The sequence below is a fragment of the Zeus faber genome, assembly GCF_960531495.2.
Source record: "Zeus faber genome assembly, chromosome: 8".
Classification (NCBI taxonomy): domain Eukaryota; kingdom Metazoa; phylum Chordata; class Actinopteri; order Zeiformes; family Zeidae; genus Zeus; species Zeus faber.
This window is the reverse complement of record NC_137195.1, coordinates 24,553,497-24,578,334: the sequence shown is the minus strand read 5'-3', so window position 1 is coordinate 24,578,334 and position 24,838 is coordinate 24,553,497. Positions and strand designations below refer to the sequence as shown.

General features: G+C 43.8%; 1 protein-coding gene across 1 annotated transcript in view; it reads left to right on the top strand.

Annotated features, from left to right (window-relative positions):
• The window catches only part of LOC307233938 (F-actin-uncapping protein LRRC16A-like), a gene marked incomplete at its 5' end in the record, with an annotated part of 91,058 nt that overhangs the window by 25,407 nt on the left and 40,813 nt on the right, over positions 1-24,838 (top strand). The window contains 10 exons of the mRNA XM_080005417.1: positions 7,259-7,309; positions 12,120-12,179; positions 13,100-13,221; positions 13,928-14,025; positions 14,338-14,408; positions 14,535-14,608; positions 14,938-15,013; positions 20,636-20,724; positions 20,895-20,989; positions 23,731-23,817. Of these exons, the coding sequence (XP_079861543.1) occupies positions 7,259-7,309; positions 12,120-12,179; positions 13,100-13,221; positions 13,928-14,025; positions 14,338-14,408; positions 14,535-14,608; positions 14,938-15,013; positions 20,636-20,724; positions 20,895-20,989; positions 23,731-23,817 (823 nt within the window). The remainder of the gene's footprint in view (positions 1-7,258; positions 7,310-12,119; positions 12,180-13,099; positions 13,222-13,927; positions 14,026-14,337; positions 14,409-14,534; positions 14,609-14,937; positions 15,014-20,635; positions 20,725-20,894; positions 20,990-23,730; positions 23,818-24,838) is intronic.

Sequence of the window (24,838 nt, the reverse complement as noted above, 5' to 3'; positions counted from 1 at the left end):
ATGGAAACTCACCCAAAATCGCATTGGGTTTGTTGCAAAGTGTCTTTTACATTTATTTCAACGTATTTTTGTGGAATCACAAAATGATTGTGGTCTGCTTAAATGATTGCGATGGAGCGGTTATGTAATAACTGCGACGGCTCTTGTGGGGCTGTGGATGGGTGACCCTGCCATGGACTGGCATCCCATCCAAGCGCGTCTGTCTGTCGTCTGTCCGAAGTAAGCTGGGATGGACTCCAGCCAGCCACAACCCTGAACAGGAATAAGAGGATTAGCAAAATGGATGGATGGATCTGTTCCCAGCAGATGTTTGGAAGGCTGAATAGGGTTGCTCAGAATCCCAATGTTCTGCATCAGGTAAAGCGATATAGCGATCTGGTTGCTAAAGACCTGGGTTGGAACCTCGTCTCTCGTTCCATCTTTGTGGATTTGAGGTGTTCCTCTGGGTTTTCGATGGGTGTGTGTATAAAGGCGAGGTGCGAGGTATTTTAAGACCGGGGGTCTTCCATTAGATGGCCCCTTTTGATCTAATGTAGCACTCCACTGGCCTAGCTCCCAATGTGGCCATGTGTATTATCAACGAAAGTACATTTTGTCTTCACTCCTTTTCCCGTCGACTCAAAATGGTGTACTGTTCCTTATAATGAATACTGACACCACAGCAGTACGCTTTCCACCTCTTACAGGCCGTTACATCATCTCATTATTCTAGCATGGGATTGGATGGATGGCTGCTCTACCGCCCGTCTGCAGGCCCTGGGCCTTCAAACCTAGATAACAACCACGGCTGGTGGAAAGAATGCACCAAAGAATGAAACACAGTGGGAGACAACAATATCAATTAAATACATTCCAAACGTCTGGTCATCTTTTCCCTCCGGCAACTTGATAAGGCAGAAGAAGACAGAAACTCTTGTGCAAAAGAAAAAAAATAAACCCAGGCTTCTTTTGCCCTCATAAGTCATGGATCTATGCGGGTAGGTTGGATAGATAGGTTGCTGACAAAGAAAATTCCCCTATTTTGGTTACATTGACAGTATTTTGTCCCTATGTGGGGAAAAATCTGAAGTCAATTAATGAGAAATGAATGCAGTCATTTTGATAATCGTTCCAGCAAAGCTAAGCTGCTGGATCTCTATCTCTCCCTGTCTTCCTGTCTCATTCCCTCGCTCTCTCTCTTCTCTGTCTGATGGCATCTCTCAATCTCCCTCGCCTTGTTCTCCATTGGGCACCCCCACACCCCCATCGGATTACCTTCAGGTACCATTTCCATTAACCTTCTGAGAGGGTTATGGAGGAAATTCTGTGGAAATGGAGGAGAGGGGGAGGGAAGGAGAGAAGAGTTGTGTGGAAGAAAAGTGAAGAAGGAGAAGAGCAGAGCTATAGCTGGGGGCTGGGGGGGGGCGGGCGCTTGTGGGATTGATGCGTATTAAATGCTGAGAGTGGTTTGTCACGCTGTGAGCTCAGTCTCTGGCACGGCGAGATGAAAAGGCCTTTTGAACATTCCCTTCCTCCATTAGATATCTACTCCTCTGATTGGATTTCAAACTTGGCTCATTATCGGGGAAGCGCCACTTAGATTCTATTAGTCATTACACTCGCGTGGCCCCCTCGGACCGATCGTTTGCTCTCGCTCTCTCTTTCTTTCTCCTTCCCTCTGTCTCTTATGGTCACAGCACTGCATTGACGAGCCATATCATGACTCATGATTAGGGGTGCAACGGATCGCAGAACTCACGAATCTGATCATTTTTCGGAACTTTTGCAAACATTCAAGATTTCCAATGTTTAAATAAAATTTTAAAATACATAAAATATTCAATAATCAATTGTTAAATTAAAGTGCAATATGAGGATGCATGATACCTTCTTCCTTTTAACATGCTAGTGAATGAAAAACTATGATACGATCCGCCCCCAGTAACTGAATTTAATTCCAATAAGAAACCAGTATCATGTTCAATTTCTCACGTTCACAACAAACTAAATTTCATGAACATCGGTTCGGAACTAAGCGAGTCGCAGTTGATTTTGTAGAGAAGTCTGCATCTCGCAATACACAGCGTATTTGTTCACACGCGGATCTCGACCGCTCCAATTTGGCGGACGAGCAGACGCATAGCGGCGACATACAGCAGCTCATTCAACATGTCGTAAAGTAGCAGCAACATAGGGCAGGGTAGGGTAAAACACAGCACGCATCTGTCTTGTCTATCTTCTTTTCACAGCAACTGTGCATCGAGATTTATGGAATTATTACTTTCAAAAGTAACAGCACTGCTCATTATTGTTAGACACACACCAGTGCTGGTAATATATTATGTAATAGTATGTATTAATGGAATAGTTCTGATATTTCAAAGATTTTCTCTGTTTTTGTGCTCACCCCACATTTAGTATGCGGGTTGGTTTCAGCCTTTTCTCCGTTCTGGACAGGCAGCTCCAGACTACCATCAGGAGTTAAATGTAGTAATGTAAGTAATGGGGGACAAAGTCATTGAACGCAGGTTTTCAACCCCATCGTCTGTGTCTCTGTGCCGGAGGGCCCTGGAAACTCCACTTGGTGGCATGTGGTAGGTGTAACTGCCACATAACAAAATCGACGCTATTGGTGTACAGTACAAATAGGAAAACAAATAGTGTGAAAAGGTAGTGTGTATTACTGCTTTCTGTGAACTGCTCATTATGCTTATTGCTCATTATAGTATTCTGTGAATATCTTTGACCAATTCAGAGAAAACAGTTTGAATCCCAGCATTATTTACTCTTCTCAGTCAGGTGATGTGTTTCAGCACTTACGTGTCTGAAAAGATGATTTGAGTGTTTGAGGCCAAATTTTGACGTTCTTGCCTCGCTGAAGCTATTTTTGTGCAGTCGAAAGCTGGTTCATTCATATCTGGCTTCCGCTGTAGGGATTCCCTGTGTTGTCTTCATTTCACTGATGTGAAGCAGCCTTGCTATGCCCTTCCTGATGCCTCGGTGTGGTCAGCGGAGTGTAATTGCAGCGGCCGGCCTGGTTTGCAGTTTGCTGAGTCAACGGGCTTGGGCGCTAGCGTCTCTGCCTCAGCACATAATTCCTCTAGGAAGCAGATAGAAATGTGGTCCTTTTTGCAAACACAGTATTTCAAAGACACACAACATATTTCAGTTTATATATTTAATTCTATGGTCTCATGTTCAAAAGAGAATAAGCCAAATCTGAGCTAGTTGATGGTTTCTGATATTCTGCAGCCTGTAAACACAAACTCATTAGAAAACCAAACCAACTGTGCCAACCAAATGAGACTAGATATGTACAGACAATTGTGAATATAAAAATGTATTTGTTTGACTGATGAATGTAAATGCTGTGTGGTTTGGGGCTGGGAGTATTTACACACCGCGGCACCAAAACTCTGCCCCAATACACCGAATTGGAAATCAATCCGAACAGTTTGTAGAGATGGGACCCTTGGCGCAGCGTTGACTTTTTGAGTCTTCGATTTTTATTTGAATTACCACTTCACCACTCTGCAATCCTTTTATTCATATTAAATATGCCTTTCCTGAATTCTTGGGGGGGATTAAAAATAAAATAAAAATATTTTTTATTTTTTTATATATGCTTCATATGAGTTTTTCATATGCTGTCAGCGTGGTGCTGCCACTCTGGGTTCTTTGCAGAGTAAGCGCCTCACTGTACTTCATCAGATTTTTCCTCGGCCTCCATGTTTCATTTGAAGGGCTGTGAGAACTCATTGACACACACTGTGTGTGTGTGTGTGTGTGTGTGTGTGTGTGTGTGTGTGTGTGTGTGTGTGTGTGTGTGTGTGTGTGTGTGTGTGTGTGTGTGTGTGTGTGTGTGTGTGTGTGTGTGTGTGTGTGAACTAGAGAAATTAATGCTCTGACCAGACATTATGTAGACGCACACACTCTCATACTTTATAGATATGTTAACTTTCAGTGACTACTTGACTGTGCCAGCTTATTTGTGTGTGCTTGTGTCCAATTACTATCACAGTTCCTAGTGTTGTGTTGTATTTTGTGAATGATTATGATTCACAAAATACCTTCTTACATGTTATAATTTATATTTCTAAAGGTAATAAAAATCTTTCAGGTTCTATTTCAAGGCAACACATTATAGAGATCCAGCCATACATACAACTTGTATTGTAAACTAACAATAAAAAAAACATTACAAATGAATACAGTAGTTAGACAGTCTAGACAAATGCCTAGTTAAAGCAACACTATTTTTCTTTACCTTGAAATAACAGCTTCAAAATCATTTTGATGGCACACTGACTTGTAATATGCAGAATGGCACCTCTTTCACCTCTTTCAATGGCACCCCCCCCCCCCCCCCCCCCCGGTGAGACCCGGTGCTCCGGCCTGGGCCACGGTGTGCTGTTGGCTGAGCCCGGAACATCTGTAGATTCCGGACGGAGCCTCTTCCAGAACACTGCGTCTGATTATTATTATTTTTTCTTTTTTCTTTTTAAAAAATTTTCTAAAAATATTAAGCATAAACAGAATGGCGCTGTGTGTAAGTAGACATATGCGCACAACATTTTTATGAAAAACAATACATTTCTGCGGAAAAACTGCATATTTTTCGAATGATAATTTTCAGATTTGAACAATGACAAGGCTTGAAGTTAAATCAATCAGTCAATTTTCTAATGCGATTGATGGTTTTTCTTTTTACCTCAATAGTTAAATAAAGATATGTTATTTATATCAATTCATGCATCAATTCGTCTCATTTCATCATAACACATAGGCCTACAGGAAAGAGCAGTTCATATGTTGACTGTATCCAATGTTGTGTTGGTCATACTATAAAATGCTTTATTGCTTGTGTTAAGTGAATAATACAGAAGATATGGAAATAAAAGAGAAATGCATACTAAATCACAATCACAATATTGGTCTAAAAAAAACCCCAATAAGATTATTTTCCCAAATCGTTCAGCCCTACACTGGTGTGCCTGGAACCCACACCTCAGCCGGCCCACACCAGCCCCCACTTTCATTGCGCCACGAGGTTTGGTTCACCCAATGACTCGCGTGTGCGAGCCGATCTGCATCTGAGCACATCTGGTACCCACACCTCGAGCAGGGGCCCCCGTCCCCTCCCCTCCCCGCGCCCTCTCTCCCCGGACTGAGTGCTCGCTGAAGTGGCAAGGTCCGTGCAAGGGGCGCTGTAACCTAGGTGTACATTATATTTGTGTTTGTAACATAGACTGTTATTGAAACGTGGCCGATAAGCTTCAAATTTGTCCGGTAAAATTAATTATTTTCAGACACTGGACCGAGTTTTACGACAGGGGTGTAAAAGTGCAATTGCACGCAGAAACTGTAGGCGTGCCAAATCCCAAAAGTTGCATAGTGCTGCTTTAAGGATTGTTCAAATATTAAAAAAATTCTGTATGTGTCTATGCAGTTTATCCAAGTGTTTGTTTCTGTGGCTTGGAGCTGGTGGCCACTGTGTGTGTGTGTGTGTGTGTGTGTGTGTGTGTGTGTGTGTGTGTGTGTGTGTGTGTGTGTGTGTGTGTGTGTGTGTGTGTGTGTGTGTGTGTGTGTGTGTGTGTGTGTCCTAGCAGATGCTCCCTCTGGTCCTGTCGGCATGCTCCGGCGCTGCTGCCATCTGGACATTTCGGCCTCTGATTCACTTGCTGGCGCTGTGGGTGGGGTGTCGGTCTTCCCACAAGCCGATTGGCTTACAGGGTCAGCTCCAGGCATCGAATCCACTTTGGGGTCAAACTGAGACACAATGGAGGCAAGATGGTGAAAATTAGGAGATGAATGATGTAAATCTTCGGTTTAGGACCCAAACATCCTTGTGACGAGGAGGGAAAATGAAATTGTAAGTGGGTAAATAAGATCTTTGGGTCCTAAGGCCTCGGTTCTCTCCAAAGGGCAGATGGAGAGAACTGGGAGGCCGAGGGCGGGGAGGGTACGATTAAAGGCCAGGTCATTCATGCATGCGAAGGAGTGGTTGGGGAGAAGGGGTGGAGGGGTAGAAAGATGAAAAGGGCAGCGGGGCGAAGATGTAAGCTTGTGGGACTTTGTTGGTCTTTCTTCTCGGCCTTCCTTTGAAAAGTGGCCCGGGGACCCCACTGTGTTTATGTATTTACAGTGGTGTGTGGAAAAGAAAAACTTGCATCCCTGTCACTTACACATGCACACTTGTGCTCTCAGGAGGCTCCAAATCTCTCGTAAAAACGAAACTCAAAACTAAGATATTGTGGTCTTGGTAGCCTTTGAATCCCATGTTCTATGGCTGTTTCAGTCCTTGCCATTCCACCCTAATGTCTGCTTATTTCTATATTTAAATGCAGTAAGCATTCATCTGTTGCCCTGTTATTCCTCCCCGTCTTTCTGATCTCTAGGCTAGTTAAAGTATGAAATCACACTAAAACGCCTTCTAGTATACAGTACATTTGAAGTCATCGCCTTATCAATTATTAATTGAATCATTCATAAGTAAACAGCACAATCCAAATATATCTACATTTAGAAGCGTGGGAAAATAAGTTGGAGAGCGAGAGCAAACGGATGATATTCAGGGCCCGAGACTAACTTTTAAAAGTGGTTGCCAAGTTGGCCACCCTGGGAAGGGACAACCGGGACAACCAGACCGCACAAGATGGTTGTCGATGGCCCAAATCTAGTTGCCCGGGGCAACCGGGCAGCAGCTATTGTCGGGTCCTGGATTTGATAGATGAAGATCAGCATTTGAAGCCACCATGATGCAAACAAATGGTTGAATTTGAGTCAAAGGTTTTGAGCCAGGAGGCCTGAGTCAGTGGCCACAGATTTTTTTTTTTTGAACATGATTTTGTGGAAAACTTTGGGAGATTCTGGCCTCTGTGTCATTGTTTTCATCCTTGTCTGTGGTGTTCATTATCTGGTTTGTGCATCTTTTCTGTTTCCTTCCAGCCTTGCCAGTTACGTGATATTTTTACATGTTTCATCTCCTATACTAACACTCAAAAGCAGATCGCCTTTTAATGTAATTAAGAGATTTTAAAAAGTCCTCCCCTCATCCCATGCGTGGAGATGGTACTGCAATGAAAATGATGTTAAAAGTGATGGAATGTTCCACTGCTGTGTTTATTTCCCCTCTTTCTAATCATGACAGGGACTTTTAAACCTGGATGATTGGGCGTGTAGGCTCGGTGCTGTGCGCCTCGTATTATTTTCACAATGTCATTCGGAGCGACATACTTATTAGTTTAATTCCCTCTCTCCCTTCTCTCTGTTTCCTCAGGCACTAGCATCTCACAGGGCCTACCTCCTGACGGCGCGTATCCCAGCCAAGGTAAGAGTCATATTTTTTTCTTCTTGTTGTGCATTTTAGGCAGTGGTTTTCCACCTTTTTTTTCCCCCCTCAGGGAGGGTGATACACAGACAAAGTGTGTGTGTGTGTGTGTGGGTGTGGGTGTGGGGGTGTGTGTGTGTGTGTGGTTTAAAAGGGCATTCGGACACTAAATTACCCTATAATCCGAACGTCCCCTTAATGCTTAAAAACAGCATTAATAGGACGTTTGGATTGTGGGGACACGAAGGCTACCTTCACACTACAGGCCAAAGTGGCCCAAATCAGTTTTGGGGTTTCTTTTTGTATTCTTTATTTATTTATTTTATTTTATTTTTTCTTTGTTTGTTTAGTTTATTTATATTATTCTGATCAGCACAAATCACATTAAATCTGATGTTTTCAATTTGGATTTGGGCCACTTTCAGATATGGTCCTTAATCGGATACAGGTCTGATTTGTTTGCAATGCGACCTCAGTCTGAACAGTCAAATCGGAGTTCATGCGACTTTTACATCACTCTAGAGCGGCATTTGTCACAATTCTGCACTAGCGGGAGTCAGTGGAGGGACAGTGAGGTGTTAGACCTCCATAAGTATACAGGTCACGATCGCAGCTGTCAAATGATGGTTCCATATTCGAATGCTATTCGAATTGTAGCAAAAAAATGTCGCATGAAACGTCTGAATCTTAAAGTTAACAAACATAAAAAATAAATAAATAAATAAATAAAATTGCGGTGTTTCAGCAGAAATGTATTATTTTTTATAAAAATGTTCCACGCGTCAGTCCACATCCTCTTTGTGCGTGCAAGTAAATGAACCTTGTCCGTGCGATGCTCTGCTTCCATCGCCCTCCGGCATCTGTGTCTCGGCTTACAGATACAATGACCCGTTTTATCTGCAGAGATATGTGGCCAATTAACCTCTCGCAGCCGTCTGGATTAAAAGATTTAATCCGCGAGCTTGAGCCGAGGCCGCCTGACAACCACCGGGCGCCAAACCCCGCAAACCGTATGGGGTTGCGGTGCATTTGCCTGCCGCGTTTACCTCCGTACGACAGCGCGCTGCATGTCACGCCTTTGTTGCTACTGCACATGTGGGTCAGTTCAGGACTGTGACCAGTTCACACTGGAATCTGTTATGGACCCCATTTAAAAAATGATGTGAACAGCCAAAGAAGAAAAGCGTATCTCAGCAATAAATCCAAATTGGGCATTAAGGCTTGCAGTGTGAACGTAGCCTAAATGTCCCTTGATGCTTAAAAACAGCATTAATAGGACATTCGTATTGTTGGGACACTAAAGTACATTCGGATTAATGTGTCTATGTCCTATTAATGCTGTTCGAATAATTTTTTCAAGTCATTTTAAAATATTTTACGCTCTATTAGTGTCATGATTCAAAAATTGTGTGAGTGCTGTTTTAAATCGACATAATCCCAATTAATCTGTTTTGTAAAGGTTTTTCTAGATGACCCCATAAACTACCTACGTGTGTGTGTGTGTGTGTGTGTGTGTGTGTGTGTGTGTGTGTGTGTGTGTGTGTGTGTGTGTGTGTGTGTGTGTGTGTGTGTGTGTGTGTGTGTGCGTGCGTGCGTGCGTGCGTGCGTGCGTGCGTGCGTGCGTGCGTGCGTGCGTGCGTGCGTGGTTTAGCAGCCATCGTTCTAATTCATGTTGTATCATATTGTTATATTGTAACTGGTATATCACAAATTTTAAGATAATTTTTTATTGTTCTTTTTATTATTATTACCTATTATTTTGATGGGAGCACTGTAACACTGAAATTGCCCTTCAGGGATGTATATACCCCTGTAAGTATCGATATTCATTATCTATTTAACTATATCTATCTATTCTATTCTATAAAACTCTGTATGTGTTTCAACCATGCTACTGTCCAGCAACCAACTGAAGAGGTTTTTTGTTTTTTTTTTAACCAAAGAAACATAGCAGCCTGCTCCCTCTGGGCACATCGTTTCATCTAACGTCTCTCTCTAATATCAAAATTTGAATCCCAGAGATCCACCTCAAATTCTGTAGCTAGTCATCATAGCTTCGTCCTTTTCTGACTGGGAGCCTGGAGGGGGCTCTGTGTTGAGTTGTTGAAACACTGTAGTTCAGTAAAGGATGAAGCCCCCTGTGCAGCTCCACCCTCGTCTCAGCAGTGCTTTAATTCCCAATCACCTCTCCCAGTGGACTTGAAAGCGAGAGAGAGAGTGTGTGTGTGTGTGTGTGTGTGTGTGTGTGTGTGTGTGTGTGTGTGTGTGTGTGTGTGTGTGTGTGTGTGTGTGTGTGTGTGTGTGTGTGTGTGTGTGTGTGTGTGTGTGTGTGTGTGTGTGTGTTGGGGAGGTGAACGTCTCTCCAACCTCGTATTGATGGTTTGGCTCTTCCTGAGAAGCTGCAGGGTCCTACAATCTGTCAGCCTCCCCCCTCCCCACCAATTCACTCCCACACTCCCTCTCTTCTTGCTGTTTTGTTTCTTCGTGCACGCACCCTTTCTTTTGACGCCCGGTGCTGCGTCCTCAGGCCCCCAGATTGGATTCAGGCACTAAAACTGTTTATATCTGCACTTGCCTGTGTTTGTGTTCGGGCAAACTCCATTGACGTCATCTGTTCCGTTCCGAACTGAGGTTTTGCCGAAAGCCAAGGAGGTCTGAAGCACCCAGGCTGTGTTCTCACTCCACTGAGAATATCAAGGGTGCGTCTCTTGGCGACTCTGTGAACCGGATTACACTAACCTCTATGCATCCCATCAATCATTTAAACGCTGGCCCAAAAATGAAAGGGGCCAAGAACAAGCTGTGTGCTTTTCAAGTCTGTTCTTCAAATGCTCGGCATCGATGAACCTTTGTGAAATGGGAAAACTCACGCCCGATGCATCCGAAAGCAACGGTGGACCGGTCCATAATGCATCGTGCCCGTCAACGGCTACGAAACCTTTCTGAGCTGCCGAGCTGTCACTCTCCACCTTATTCTCTCTTACCTTGACGGGTTTGGCGGCAGAAGGTGTCAGCGCCATGGCCTTTCTTCATTGTCTAGCCGTCATTGTTCGTGACAGGATGTTTTCTTTCTCACTGTCTGCTTACTCCATCCACGTCAGCCCTTTTGGTCAGCAACTATGAGCTGGACGCCTTCATTGATTGGCCAAGCAAGCTGACTAGCTTCACTGGCTACCCTTATCTGAAATGACACTCCAAAAATATCTTAACCATGTTGGGAAGAAAAATTCTAATTCCGGATTCCCTATAGCAGTGGCGATGGTAAATCGTACGGCGACTCAAGTTTTTTCCCTTTTTTCGTCCTTGTTCATAATTTCTAATTCTGCATATATGGGGGAAAGCCTTTGGGGTGGGTTTCCAGCTGTCAATATGAGAGAACCGAGGCTGAAGGACCTGGCGTGACAGATGGAAAATGATCGTGTGAGTGAATTACTCAGGCCAATGGTTCTTCCCAGTCTGCTCGGTGTGATGTCTTGGAATTGGCTGGCGTGGCTACATACTGTATCTCAGCATGCTCTCTTACTATTGGTGAGTTATTCAACTTTTTCTAGCCTCAAGACACAAATTGCATATTCTAATAGTCGGGCCCTGTAGTTTTACATTTTAACATTGAGTAAACCATAAACCAAATGTAGTGAAGTTTAATATATCTGAAAAGTTCCCATGTGGAATTAACGAAAAAAACAAAAAACAAAAGTGAGAAGCTGTAAGTTGTAAGCTTGTTTTTGCCAGAAAAATGCCTTGGTGCTTTTGAAAGGTGCAATAGCCCCATAAACATATGCTGGTAAATTCTATCTGCTGCTTTGAGGCTCTTGAACACGGACATGGTGTGCGTGCGTGCGTGCTCATTGAAGTTTAAAGCTCTATTCTCTGTCCAAACAAATGGTGAAATGTACATAAAACACGTACATAAACAACCCAGACAAGGCACGCAAAGCAAACAAACCAGGTCAGACGGATTGCATTCCTTTTGCCTCTATCTCGTCTCCACTCAAGTCTTCGCCGAGCCTTCAGGAGCGTTGCCCACCTGGAATAGTCTGGCCTTGTTTCCTGGCCTCTCTCCAAGCTCTGTGTGTGTGTGTGTGTGTGTGTGTGTGTGTGTGTGTGTGTGTGTGTGTGTGTGTGTGTGTGTGTGTGTGTGTGTGTGTGTGTGTGTGTGTGTGTGTGTGTGTGTGTGTGTGTGTGTGTGTGTGTGTGTGTGCGCGGAAGGGCAGCGGAATACACAATGAGTCTGTGCGCATGTGCCTCAGTTCCCCTTCTGGATGTCTAAGGGTTTCTGTGTCCCTTTACGGTTCGGAAGAGCGGAAAACCGACCTTTGCGTTCTTTGTCCTGAAGTGCTCTTTCAAGACGGAAACAAGAAAACGCTGATGTACGGCTGTCCTGCCCCTGCCACGGCCCTATCCTCACGTCGCCATTGGGAATTTCTTGTTAAAATAAATCACACATGCCGTTGGAAGGCGGAGATTTTTCCTGGCTTTCCGTTTGATCCCCAACCTTACGGTGCCTCACACCGTCTACAAACGATACTTACGGCTATGAGTCAGCGTGGCTGCGGCCTTCACAGATGTCGGGGAAGGAGAAGCTGCGTCTTCCCGACCTGTTAATTATAGAACATGCCTATTTTTAAACTCTATTCTTCAAGTCTTCTGAGTCTCCTGTCATGCTGTTCCTCTCGCTTGCTCGCACGCAAGGCCATGTCACTCTTCGGGTCGCAATCGGAGGCTGTATTCACCGCGTCCTGTCCTGTGTTCGAAGGGACCTGCAGTACATAAGGGCTTACGGTCGCTGTTTTTCTCCTCTTCCCTTTAGGTGGAACATGCCTTTAATTACCTGGAGATCCAGGGGATCGCTTGTAACAAGCCGACACAGGTAAAGAATAGATCTAAACGTACCCTTTTTTTGAAATGTGACCGCCAAATTTGTGATGAACAAATAGGTTTCCGTCTGTCCCTTCAACTTGGCATATGCTGTCATGCATTTTGAGACTCATCCCCTTGGGACGTTACATCGTTTTTGCAGTTTTTGTGTCAGTCGGCTCATGTTGCTTTGAAAAACCCACATATCAAAGTGTTAATTGTCAACGTAATTTGACTTCTACTTCAAAGTTAATGTTCTTTTTCACGTGTCTCCATTATTTTTGACCACTCTCTCTATATGAAGCAGTAGTATGGTGCTACGAGTCTCAGCCTTTTTAAAAGGAGCGAAAGCCTTTTCTGAGCCTGAACGTTTTGGCTCTCGTCCTGTCACTTGCCGTACTCTTCTGTATTGAGTGCAGTTGGATATGTAGCAGTCGCCGTAAGTGCTACCAATCCTATCTCTCTCTCACTGGTTCACCTCTCACTCCTCTCGTCTCAAGATGTCAATCCTCTTAACATCGACTGGTATCACGCTGAAGAACTGTCGGGCTTTCACTGCGATTTATAAACCCCACCTGGGATTATGGTAATTCCGGCCTACGCTGGAAGCCAGTAGCACCATACGGCTTCACTTTCACAACTGAGGATGATGTTGAAATTACCCAGAGTTAGTCAGCTTTAAAATTATTATGGTCAGATAGACCTTTTTTTAAGCCTATATTAGAATACTTTACTGAGCAATGGATGGACGGACAGTGTATATCAAGGTGGATAGATAAGTATAGATTGTACCTCCCTTTAATTAAAACAATCTATAGGTTATAAGTCAGTGTTTTCTTATCCGTGTGTGAACTTTGGATTCATACTTGAAATATGGATTAAGAATGGAGAGGGCCGTGGGCATTTACTAGCGTCTTTTATCCTTCTCGGTAGCTGTCCCTGGAGTATGAGCGAGGCTCCTTCTCCCTGAAGCTGCTCTCCACCGAAGAGGTCAATGAGGTGGTCGCTCACATCGGGAACTGCCTGCTCAGGGTCTGTCCCGGGCTCCCACCCGGGTGAGTACAGCGTGCGATTGTGGGATATCAGGCCACGACGAAGTTCGGGATCATTCGAACAGCATTAATAGGACATAGACACATTAATCCGAATGTACTTTAGTGTCCCAACAATACGAACTTTTGGTTTCCACGTTAAACCGTGTGGTCAAGTTGGTTTGGTCGTTCAATGTTGAAAGATAAGGAACTACATTTAACTGAGATTTAAAGAAAAAAAAAAAAAAAAAAAACACTTTGGAAGGGTAAGTACACTTGCGTCACAGTCAAATAATTCATTTTACATTGCATTGAAAAGGTAACTGATCAGAAGATGTGTTTAAAATGGCCCACATGTGTATATAAAGATGAAGAAGTGAAACTGATTTGCGAAAGTTTTTTGTGTGAGAACAGAAAGTGTGATACAGAACAATTGTTAACTGTTTATTGTTAACACAAGGACATCTCTGTGGCAGAGCGAAGTGTCAATGCATGTTCCTCTGAACTGTATACTAGATACTACCTACATTTATTTACATTTGGAGTTCGTTTTGTTCATCAAGATAAGCATTTTCAATATAATTTAGGAGTGCAACAAAACTGAACAGAACTGCATTTTTTGACAAGGAAGATTGTGAGAAACCGATAAGAAGCAGGGTTTTTGAAAATGCAACAGCAGTCTGCCGTGTTCCCGGCCATCCCTTTATTTTTTTTATTTTTTACTCCTCAGTAAAGTGATGAAGAAGCTGTCGATGGAGCCTCCAGACCGGCTGACCTCCCTGCATACGCTGTGGGAGAACAACAAGCCCGCAGAGCCTGGACCCTGTGGTGTGTGTGTGTGTGTGTGTGTGTGTGTGTGTGTGTGTGTGTGTGTGTGTGTGTGTGTGTGTGATATGTCTCAAAGTATTTCTATGCTTACTTTGCTTTCTCTACACTGCAATGCTCATAACACATTTTAATATTAAATATGAATTCCCATTAATTTGGTTTAAAAAAGGCTGTTGTTCTCATATTTTGTAAGGATGGGCATGTTGCAGTATGCCGAGTGTTTTTAAAATGCTCAACGTTCCCCTATTTTGCGTGTTGATAATGATGGGTTTTGTGCATTGAAACTAATTAACCTCTCTCTGTTATTTGTAGGTGGATTTTCCCAGATGTATAGGTGTGTGTGTGACTGGTTGGGGCTTCCGCACAGAGAGGAGGTGCAGTGGGTCAGTATTTGTGATTATTTTTAACTTGTTCATTTATCATTTATTGGAGTAGGTCAATAAATGTACTTGATTTATTGTGATTCATTTATTTACTGAACACCTCCTCTACTCTTTGCTCTCTTCAAGGATGTGGACACCATCTATTTGACTCAAGACTCCAGAGAGCTCAACCTCCAGGACTTCAGCCACCTGGAGAACAGGTGAGCATTGGAGGAGAAATTAATATTCACATGGCTCAATTTTCTTTTAATTCATGTGGATGGATGAAAAGATTGATAGTTTATTCACTTGGGTCAATGGAAGTTCGGATCGTCCGAGTGCGTTGTTTTGATTGCTGTGATCCCAAGGTCATACAAAATGTTCTGCACTTAGCGGGGTTTAAACTTAAGGAGTCTGAATATATATTATTGTTTTCCAAGAAATGCAGAGAAATCTACTGGGTTCATCATGCTCTAATGTGCTACTGTCTTTAATATAGAGGGGTCATCTGACTGTTACTGTGGTCTTCTTCTTCTTCTTGCCACCCTAGGGATCTGGTGGCCATAATCGCTGTCCTGGAGTTCAACCAGTGGTTCACCAAGCTCTCCACCAAGGATTACAAACTGGTCAGTTCAGCACCTAAATAATCCTTACTCCAACCTCTCTCCACATGGCCTGGGGAAGGCTACTCTCCAGTGCAAAGGTCCATCTAATGCCGGGGATCTGAACTGAACTGATCTTCAATACTTCCTATAGAGAAACCCTTCACACCGAAGAGATCGCGGTGCCCTAGACTGCTCGAATTGAAATTGGGTCTGGCTAACCCTAGCGCTCATTTAACCTTGGAATCAACTGGCTAGGTGTAGACCACTTTAAGCTCAAGTAGTTACATTCAATTCAATTCACTAGTCATTGACTAAACTACCAAAATGTGACGATGGATGGATGGATGGATGGATGGATACTTTATTCATCCCCAACCGAAGTGATGATGGTCTGGTATGGCCTGGTCTGATAAATCAGACCAGGCTACAGTAGCTCTTCTGTGGGATGGGACCAGGCGGTCTAGACTTCGCTTCCCACGCGCATCGATGAGCCTTGGATGCCCATGACCCTGTAACTGGTTCACCGGTTGTTCTTCCTTGGACCACTTTTGGTAGGTACTAACCACTGCATACCAGGAACACCCCACAAGACCTGCCATCTTGGAGATGCTCTGACCCAGTCGTCAAGCCTACACTATTTGGCCGCTGTCGAAGTCGCTCAGATCCTTACGCTTGCCCATTTTTCCTGCTTCCAACAAATTAAGCTCAACTTCAAGAACGAAGTTCGCTCGCTTACTAATATATCCCGCAACTTGACAGATGCCATGGAACACGACGAGTAATGTTAATCAATGTCAGTGTTTTTAATGTTGTGGCTGATCGATGTATACTTTGGCAGGTTTTAGCCGAGATGTCTTTCAATGGCATGGGTCACTTGGGTAAGTCCATGCAATAAGGGGTCAGTTGGAGGGCCCAGGATTGAACTGAATTTAAATGTTAATGCAGAATGTGACTCCCGGCGTTAAACTTCCCTTCTGTGGTCGAGGCGTCCCCCATGTGGTGTAGAAAGGGGCTGGGTATTCTACACAGCTTGGAAATAGATGCCCGACACTGCGTCTCTTCTGTGTCTGGGGAGAAATTAACCTGGCTGATTGTGCTAAAGTGGCTTAATCAGGTAAACGTACTGTAGGGAAAGCAGTCTCCTGTGTGTCTTACTTGTCTCCGCCTCAGCCTGTCTTACGGTCATTTTACCTGGTGAATTCACCTCCTCGGACCATGTGGCGGGACAACACACCGTCCACACCGTGTCTTGAACTCTCTCTGCCTGACGGCTAACACTGCAGCAATGTATCAAACTATTCACCGCACAAAACAAACCAAACCTATTAACCGTTAATTCATGTCAAGTTGAACACATCCGCATTCATCTCTTCAAGTCTTTCATTGTAGTTGCTATGTAGTCACGAGATTTTGCATTAGCATGTCGGCGGCTTGAAACGAGGGACTTAAATCTAGGCAGGGAGAAGTGGTTGTCCATGATGATCACTATTCACATTATTCAACGCTCAATAACTGACCTCTGATTACCGCTCTTGACCAATCACAACTGGTAAAATTCCACAGAGCTGTGAAATAAATCAATATAATATAGAAATTGCGATGTGAGGCTAGATGTCGTCTAGGATCGTAATGTTGTGATATAGTTGAAAGTTGTCAATCCCTCTACCTGCTTGGTCATAATGTACAAATGATCGTTTCTAAAATGTTTCATGTGCATTAATATGTTAGGAAGGCATAAATGGTCATCCATGAAATATCAAATCATAGATGTTGATATTAAGGTATTTGTCCAAAAATATTGTGATATCTCACAATATGTGTGTTTGTCTGCCTGTCCTTCTGTCCGTCTGTCTACCTCCATGAGCTGCATCCCAAAGGATGCCCTCCCTCCCCTCCTGTTCGTTGACAGACGATCAGTCCCGTGTATTTGTGTGATAACACCGCTAATACTGACGAGACAAAGGGGCTCAGTGACTCGAGCTGGCGCGCACGCACACGCACACACACACACACACACACACACACACACACACACACACACACACACACACACACACACACACACACACAGCTTCCCTCAGTCTCACCAATTATAGCGACCACAGTTTCATCCATCCAAACAATTATCACACGCCTCCCTCACAGCCCATGAAACAGGATGGGACATTTTGGCGTCCTGTATTTTAGGATTTAAATAAATAAATAAATAAATATATAAAAAGCTCACCCTGCGCGCGCGCGTGCGCGCGCGCACACACACACACACACACACACACACACACACACACACACACACACACACACACACACACACACACAAGCCCTGTGTCCATCCGTCATGATTTATCCCAGATTAGTTTTGGTGTATTAAAACTGGAGCCCAAGGCTTTTGTGTATTACTAGGTGTGTGTGTGTGTGTGTGTGTGTGTGTGTGTGTGTGTGTGTGTGTGTGTGTGTGTGTGTGTGTGTGTGTGTGTGTGTGTGTGTGTGTGTGTGTGTGCGTGTAATCCTATGTCTTCAGATATGCTGTCGTGCATTTCTTCCCTTTTGTTTTGGGAACAGGTTGCTATAGTTACGGGCTTTTGTGTCCGGAACTGGGTTTGTGGTTTTTTTCATTTGACTAAATGGAATCTAATGTCTCCGCTCGTCTTGGGCAATGAAGAAAAGAAAACATCGTTGTTGTTAATAACCGCGCACGTGTCTCTTTGTGGTCGGACAGCAATTGAATACCACAAATAAAATTCCCTTTTGTTTGTCGTTGGATAAATTTGATAAAACATTTGGATTATTAGAACAAAACTTGGATTATTCCCCAAATTTAAGTTTGTGAATTTCCAAAGGCAGCTACATGCTGTCATATTGAATGAAAGGGCAATTTGACTTATTTCAAATTCTACAGTATATTATATTCCATATTCCATTATATTTCAGAGTAGATTCAGATTAGCAGATTTTTATCCTAATCTTTAACAAGGGAATACTGTAAAGCATTTCATAAACTCCTTATAAACTCCGTCAAACTGAATTATCCCAGACCCCGGGGCCAGTTTTGCTAAAAATGAGATCCCAATATGTTCACTCTCAACGTTGTGAATTCCGTTTCAAACGTCAAACTACAGATTTTTGTACGGCTGTTTTAATACAATTGGGGGGGCGGGGGGTGGCTGGGAAGATTAGATGACCACCCAATCCTCTCTTATCAAACAGACGAGAAGCTTAGAGGCACTGGACGGGGAATAAGGGGGAAAACATTGAGCGGGGGATGAGAAATGACATGGAAACAAAAAGGTGTGTGTGTGTGTGTGTGTGTGTGTGTGTGTGTGTGTGTGTGTGTGTGTGTGTGTGTGTGTGTGTGTGGGCGCGCACCCGCTAGATATGATACCGTATCATAAGATAAGACGTTACTTCATTTGTGCTGTGGCTCGCTTGGTGGAGCAGCGAGGAAAAGCTTGTGTTTAATTGGGCGTTAAACGGTACAATTCACACGCTGACTCCGTCACAGTGATGCATTGTGTTTTGGCCCCAACGGTATCATTAGGGAACCTATGGGGACATACAGGCCCCTTTGTTTGCTCTTTTCCGACTTCTCTGTCTCTCTGTCTCACATTCTTTCCATCTTGTCTCTCTCTCTCTCTTACCATAGCGGTGTGTGAGACAAAGTCCATTTTCTCCGGGGTTTTTTTTTCATGATTGATTGATTGAGTTAATTAGTTATTTTTTATTATTGTTTAGTTATTAAATCTTTTTTTTTTATTATTGCGTTTTTTATTCATTTATTTTATTTCTTTTTTCTACTTTTATTTGTTGAATTTATTTATTTTTTACAATTTTGATTTCTTTCTAATGTATATATTGATTATTTTTTTTATTACCATTTAGTCTTTGTGTGTAATTTGAGCACCCTGCAAATAAATGTGGAAGTGTTATGCATTGAGTTATGCTTCCCTCTGCCGCTCTGTGTTTTTAAGACTTAAGTTTTAAGATGCAGAATTCCGTGAGTCGCCGTGAGTCTTTCTCCAATTCTTCCTCCAACTTTCGCCCGACTCCAAACAGTCCTTTCCTATTTTTTATATTCTTTTATTCTTTAAATCTAATTTGGTTAGGCTTTAAAATGGCTAAATCTTTCAGTAAGAGATCAATAATTGTCAATAATGTAGATTTCTGCCATACACTGTTGTGTATTTAGCCAAGGGTGCGTTTCACATCAGTAAGAGCTCTGGAAGGGATAATGTGCAGCCAGGAGGTTGTTATTATCATTCATCATTCATACATTCAAGCTAGCGCAGCGGCGTGCTCTGCGACTGCAGCATTTCCGCTTATGAGCTTGTGCTAAGAAAAAAAGCCGACAACAACGTAGGAGAAAAAAATCAGCTGCCTACATACAGGTATAACTAACCAATTTATTTCATTAATGTGAAATTGGACATACCTGCATTCATCTCTTCATCTCTTCCATGCTGGTTTTTCACAAGCTAGCTAGTGTTAGCATTAGCATGTAGGTGGAGTGAAACGATAGATTATTAACCGGTCGGCAGCCGTTATTCGTTAATAACTGACCGCCGATTGCCGCTAGTGACCAATCAGAGCGGAGCGTTCCGCTGAGCCGCAGTGTCATGATAAAAAGTGAATGTTTTCTCCGTGCGTCAACGTCTTCTCCCCCGGCCTCTGTTTTACCACCTCTCCTGTCATGTCCTATCTTTCTCCCAACACTCCCAGTGTGTCCCGGTGGAACTGGAGAACAACACCTTCTTCTGTGTCTCTCGCTTTCCCCCCTTTCTGCGTCTCTCCCCCCCCCCCCCCCCCCCCCCACACACACGCACACACATTTTTCTCTCTTTCTCCATCTTTGTCTTTCTGCCACCGTACCTCCCTCTCTCTCTCTTACTGTCCCTCCCTCCCGCCGTTGGACAGTAGTCTCATGACAATGTGGTCAGTGTTCAGTCACACTGAGGCTGCTCAGCAGCAGAAAACAACACAAAAACACACAACAGCATCCGGGGCAAAGTGCTTCTATTATGGTGACGACGCAGAGATAAAGGACTACACACAAACCTTTGGCTTTCACTGTGTAATGAGAAAACTTCCCATTGTTGATTGTGTCAGTCTATTTTTTATATTTTATATACAGTTTTTAAAGTGTGTGTGTGTGTGTGTGTGTGTGTGTGTGTGTGTGTGCGTGTGTGTGTGTGTGTGTGTTATTAGAAATATATTGTTAATATATACTGTGTGTGTGTATTTATTATTACAATATAGTGTGTGTGTTTTTACTTTAACTTTCCTTTGGTGAGGCTTTAAAATGACGAAGTCTTTGAGTTATCAAGCGCAAATTGTGAATTGTGAAAGAGCGCTCGTTGAGCAGAGCACCGTGAAACTGATTTGACTGGAATAGTGGCTGAGCTGGACGCCCCAGCGCTGATCCTGTCATGGTGTCTAGTAGGTTCTCGTGTTGGCATCCTGAGACTTCTGATGATCCCGAAAAGTCACATTTCAGGGCCTCCTCTCCCTGCCACGTTTCACCTCAAACGTATTGTGGGGATATGTCAGGCGACGCACTTTAACACGAGCACACTTTTCCTGTCTTTTTCCCCCAGGTTTTTGGAATGATTATGTCAGGAATATGCATTTCTCTGTGTGTGCGTCCAGTCTGCAGACGTGTGTGAGCAGATTCTCAGGGTGGTGTCCCGCTCCAGTCGCCTAGAAGAGCTTGTTCTGGACAACGCGGGGCTCAAAACGTGAGAGTTTTCTTTAAATAAAATGACAATGTGGTCTCAAGAAACACCTGGAATCGCTAATGAACGTAAAGCTACAGTTATCAACTTGTTTGCACCTTGTGCCTTCCTTCCTTCTTTTCTTCCTCCCTTCCTTCGTCCCTTCCATGCTTCCTTCCTTCCTCCCCCTCCAGTGACTTTGCCCAGAAGCTCGCTGCTGCCCTGGCCCATAACCCCAGCTCAGGACTCACCACCATCATCCTTTCCAACAACCCACTGGAGGACCGAGGTACTCCACAGCAACAATGTCCCTGGTTTGAATCCCAGCCCTCCCAGGTCCTTTCTGTGTGGAGTTTGCATGTCCTCCGCCGTGTTTGCGTGGGTTTCTTCCGGGTGCTCCGGTTTACGGCCACCATCGAAAGACATGTATGTTCAGGGGGGGTAAATACTCCTGTCGGTGCCCCCGACCAAGGCGAGACCGCCCCTGGGTGCATCCTAGCGGTGTATAGGATGGCTCAAATACAGAGGACAGGTTTCATTCTCGATGTACGCCGAGAAATGACAAAAAAGAACCTGATCTAGTATGGATTTTTTTGTAAGTGTATCCCTGTTTTATACGGTGCTCACCCCTCACGTAGCACGCCGGTACGTTTCAGCCTTGACTCCACGGTGGAGGCACGCTCCATCCTCCCTTCCGGAGCTCAGTGCAAGCAATGGTTCAAGATTCAAGAGGTTTATTCGTCACATACATATACATACTTTCATACATATATGCAGTGAAATGTAGTGCAACGCACCCGGTGATAACACACAATATGTCCTAGGGATGAATTTCTTTCTAAATACCAACTAACTGATTCCTAAAAAGTAATACAGTAAGTCGAAGAATACTTATAGAATAAAATAAAAATATATAGAATAAAATAAAATAAAATAGATAAACTGAATATGCTCATGTATATGGAATAGGCAATTATGTATATACAGATATGTGCATTCAAGTGGCATGTGAATGAAGTGAGGTAGTGTTAGTGGGATAATGGGGGACGAATTCGAGATGGGATTTTACTAAAATTATGAAACCCCCTGAATTTGCCAAGTCAGGTTGCCGTGGCATCATGTTAGCTTCGTCCGAAATGTTGAGTGAGCTTTTGCACGGACGCGGATTGTGGGTTGTGGATTGTGTCCCCCGTTACTTGCATTGAACTCCCGATGGGGGGGCCGCGTCCATTGTCCAATATGGAAAACGAATGGGAATGAAACCTACCTGTGCACTCTTCTGGGATTATAAAACAAAAAAATCTGCTGCGATGGAGCGCACCCCGATAATATCAAGTCATGCTAAAACCATTCCGAACTTTAGACGTGACCGCAGTGTTTATGGCGGCTCCCGCTGCCGTTTGACAAGCACAAACTCGTACTTAAGACGCGTGACGTCCGACGTGTCTGCTCTGCCTTGGTTTTTCCACACACAGGATACGTTCTGTCAGAGCAGTCAAAGTCAGGTACCACGTTTGAAAACGCCTCAGACGACATGTGTGATGTACAGCCGCAGAGTTTGCGGTGACCCTGTTAGGCTGCGTCTAAGAAGCTAAATATTTGATCACCTCTACACCCCAAAGGCTTCCGAGCTTATCCAGGTCAGATGAATTAAAGATACTTTTTTTTTTTTTTTTTTTACCGAAATATGCGACATGGAGGTAATGATCAAGACAAACGTTCCCTGGCTCGTTTGTTCCCATGTAATATTTAGTGTTCCGTTGTGACTGGATCTGATTTATGTATTTTTTTATGAGTCGTATTGTGCTGATTCCATGCAACAATGAAGCAGTGTTAATTTCGTTAACGAAATCTACCACGTATAATGTTCGTCGACGACCTTTTTTCCAAGACTAAGACGAGACGTTGACGAGTGAAAAATAGATGTTTGATAATAAAAACTGACGAAATGTATGTTTTGGTTTTCGTTGACGGGACTTAAATATTAGTGGTGGGCTATCGGACATTCAAAATGCACGATATTTCCCCCCAATTATGCGTTTGTTGTATCTCTCAACTTATTTTCGAGAATTTCCGGCGTTCCGTTTTGCGCTGGGAACGACAGCAGGTCAAGAACGTCCTTTGACATTCCCAGTGATTCCAGGTCAGAATGTGAAACCGTTTTGATAAAATAAGGTTATAAAGTGCATCGACTCGAACGACTACACCGGCAAGAGGTGACGTCATCGCCAAACCCTGTTGTTGTTACGAGAAGAGAGTGGCAGATGCTCTCATTACTATCGCGGAACTGCACTGGCAGCACGAGGCGGCGCAGCGGGGGCCTCTCGGAAAACAACAATTCCCAGAGTGCAAATGGGGGGGTTTGCGTTCTTTCCTTTCTTTGTATGGCTGGGATTCCCAGAATCGCCAAATTGATTTTAAATAGAATAGCCAAATTGAATTTGTTTAAAGAGAAAAAACATTATGACTTAAAGTAATGACGAAAAACAAAATGAAATGACTAAAACGTGAGTAAAACTAATAAGCATTTTCGTCGAAATCTAAAATAGCCAGTGCCAAAAGTAACATTGGGTGACGTGTGACAATGAGTTTGAGTTTGAATTTGAATTGATTGGAAAAACCCGCAAAAATCGTCATTTTTAGGGAAATGCCTGGTCATCTTGACTAACTTCTTAAAAGGTTTTAGCGTAGCGTTCGGTGGACCAAAAAAAAAAAAAAGCTTTTTTTTTTTCTGAGCAATAACTCGCAGGTTGATACACCTATGTTGGGAAAACAAAAGCTCCATTGTGCTATTTTTGGTGGAAGGGCACAATCTGAGAAGCTGAAACTCAAAAGGAAAGTTGGGGAATTGGAGGAAGGAGGTGGGGAATGGGAATTTAATATTTTCCTCGTGCATCAAATCTTCTGGGTCCAGATGATGAAATTATACGACTGCGTTGAGAGTTATTGCGATATAAAAGGAAGTGGAATGTAAATGTCTCCTTCTGTCCTTCCCCAAATCTCCTCTCCCTTCTCTCTCCCTCTCTCCAGGCGTCTCCTCCCTGGGTGCCCAGTTTGCCAAACTTCGAATGGGGCTCAAGCATTTAAACTTCTCCAAAACCTCCCTGTCGCCCAAAGGTACCGGCTCCTTTTCCGCTGGATCTTTATGCAGATCTCTATGGGTGAAAGGTCAAGGTGAAATATCCATAACAATTGGGCATTTTTGTGATTAAAGAGTCAGATTTGGTACAGGTGTAGGTTTATATGTTCGGAGAAGATGTAGATATGGAACCACAGCGAAACGTATGACTACATTTGTGCAAAATATGACGCTTTTATCGCAAGAGGCCCAATGGTCGGGCCTTTTGTGGGGTTTAACTGCGATGAGCTGAGCCTCGGATGGGCGGTTCGGCGGAGTCGCTGAAGGGTGCGAGACAGGGGTTTCAACGTGAACACGTTCGTCTTTCTAAACTGAACCTGGCCTTCCCGCAGTTCCGAGTAATGGAACGTTTTTCGACTTCACCGCCTCTGATGAGATTAATATGCAAACGTCTGCTCGGTTGGCTGGCTCTTCTCCGCCTAGATGTTTGTTCTTTTTTCCCCCCCATCAGACACCTTTCACTGAGTTGTTAACAACCACTAACAACTGCTCTTCTGATTATGCACACTAATAAGGGTGTGTGTGTGTGTGTGTGTGCGTGTGCGTGCGCGTGTGCGCGCGCACGCCTGTGTTTACGCGGTATGTCCCAGACCACTTTAGTTTCACCATCACTGTATTCCGTGATGCTTAGCTCCTTGCCGTGACGGTGAGCTACTTCAGAGTAGATGAGTGCAGTCTCAATGGGCCTGTCATAACTGCAGCCCAAGAGCGGTCGGTTGGTTATTTCTGTTTTTCTGTTGTGTTCTCAACATGCTTCTTGTCTGGAATTTTTCCCAGCCAACAGACGGCGTCTCCTGGGGCCGACCCTCAACGTGTCCTCCTCTCAGGCGATCGATAAAAGACATATCATATTCAACCACGTGGGGCTATAGGGGGCGGGGCGTGTCGACTCCCGTGGGCCTGGCTAAAACCATTATCCCAAGTGTTGACCTACACAGTAATGCTACATTACTGCACAAGCACCATTGCTGACATTTCAATCCATTAGTGATTGTGTGT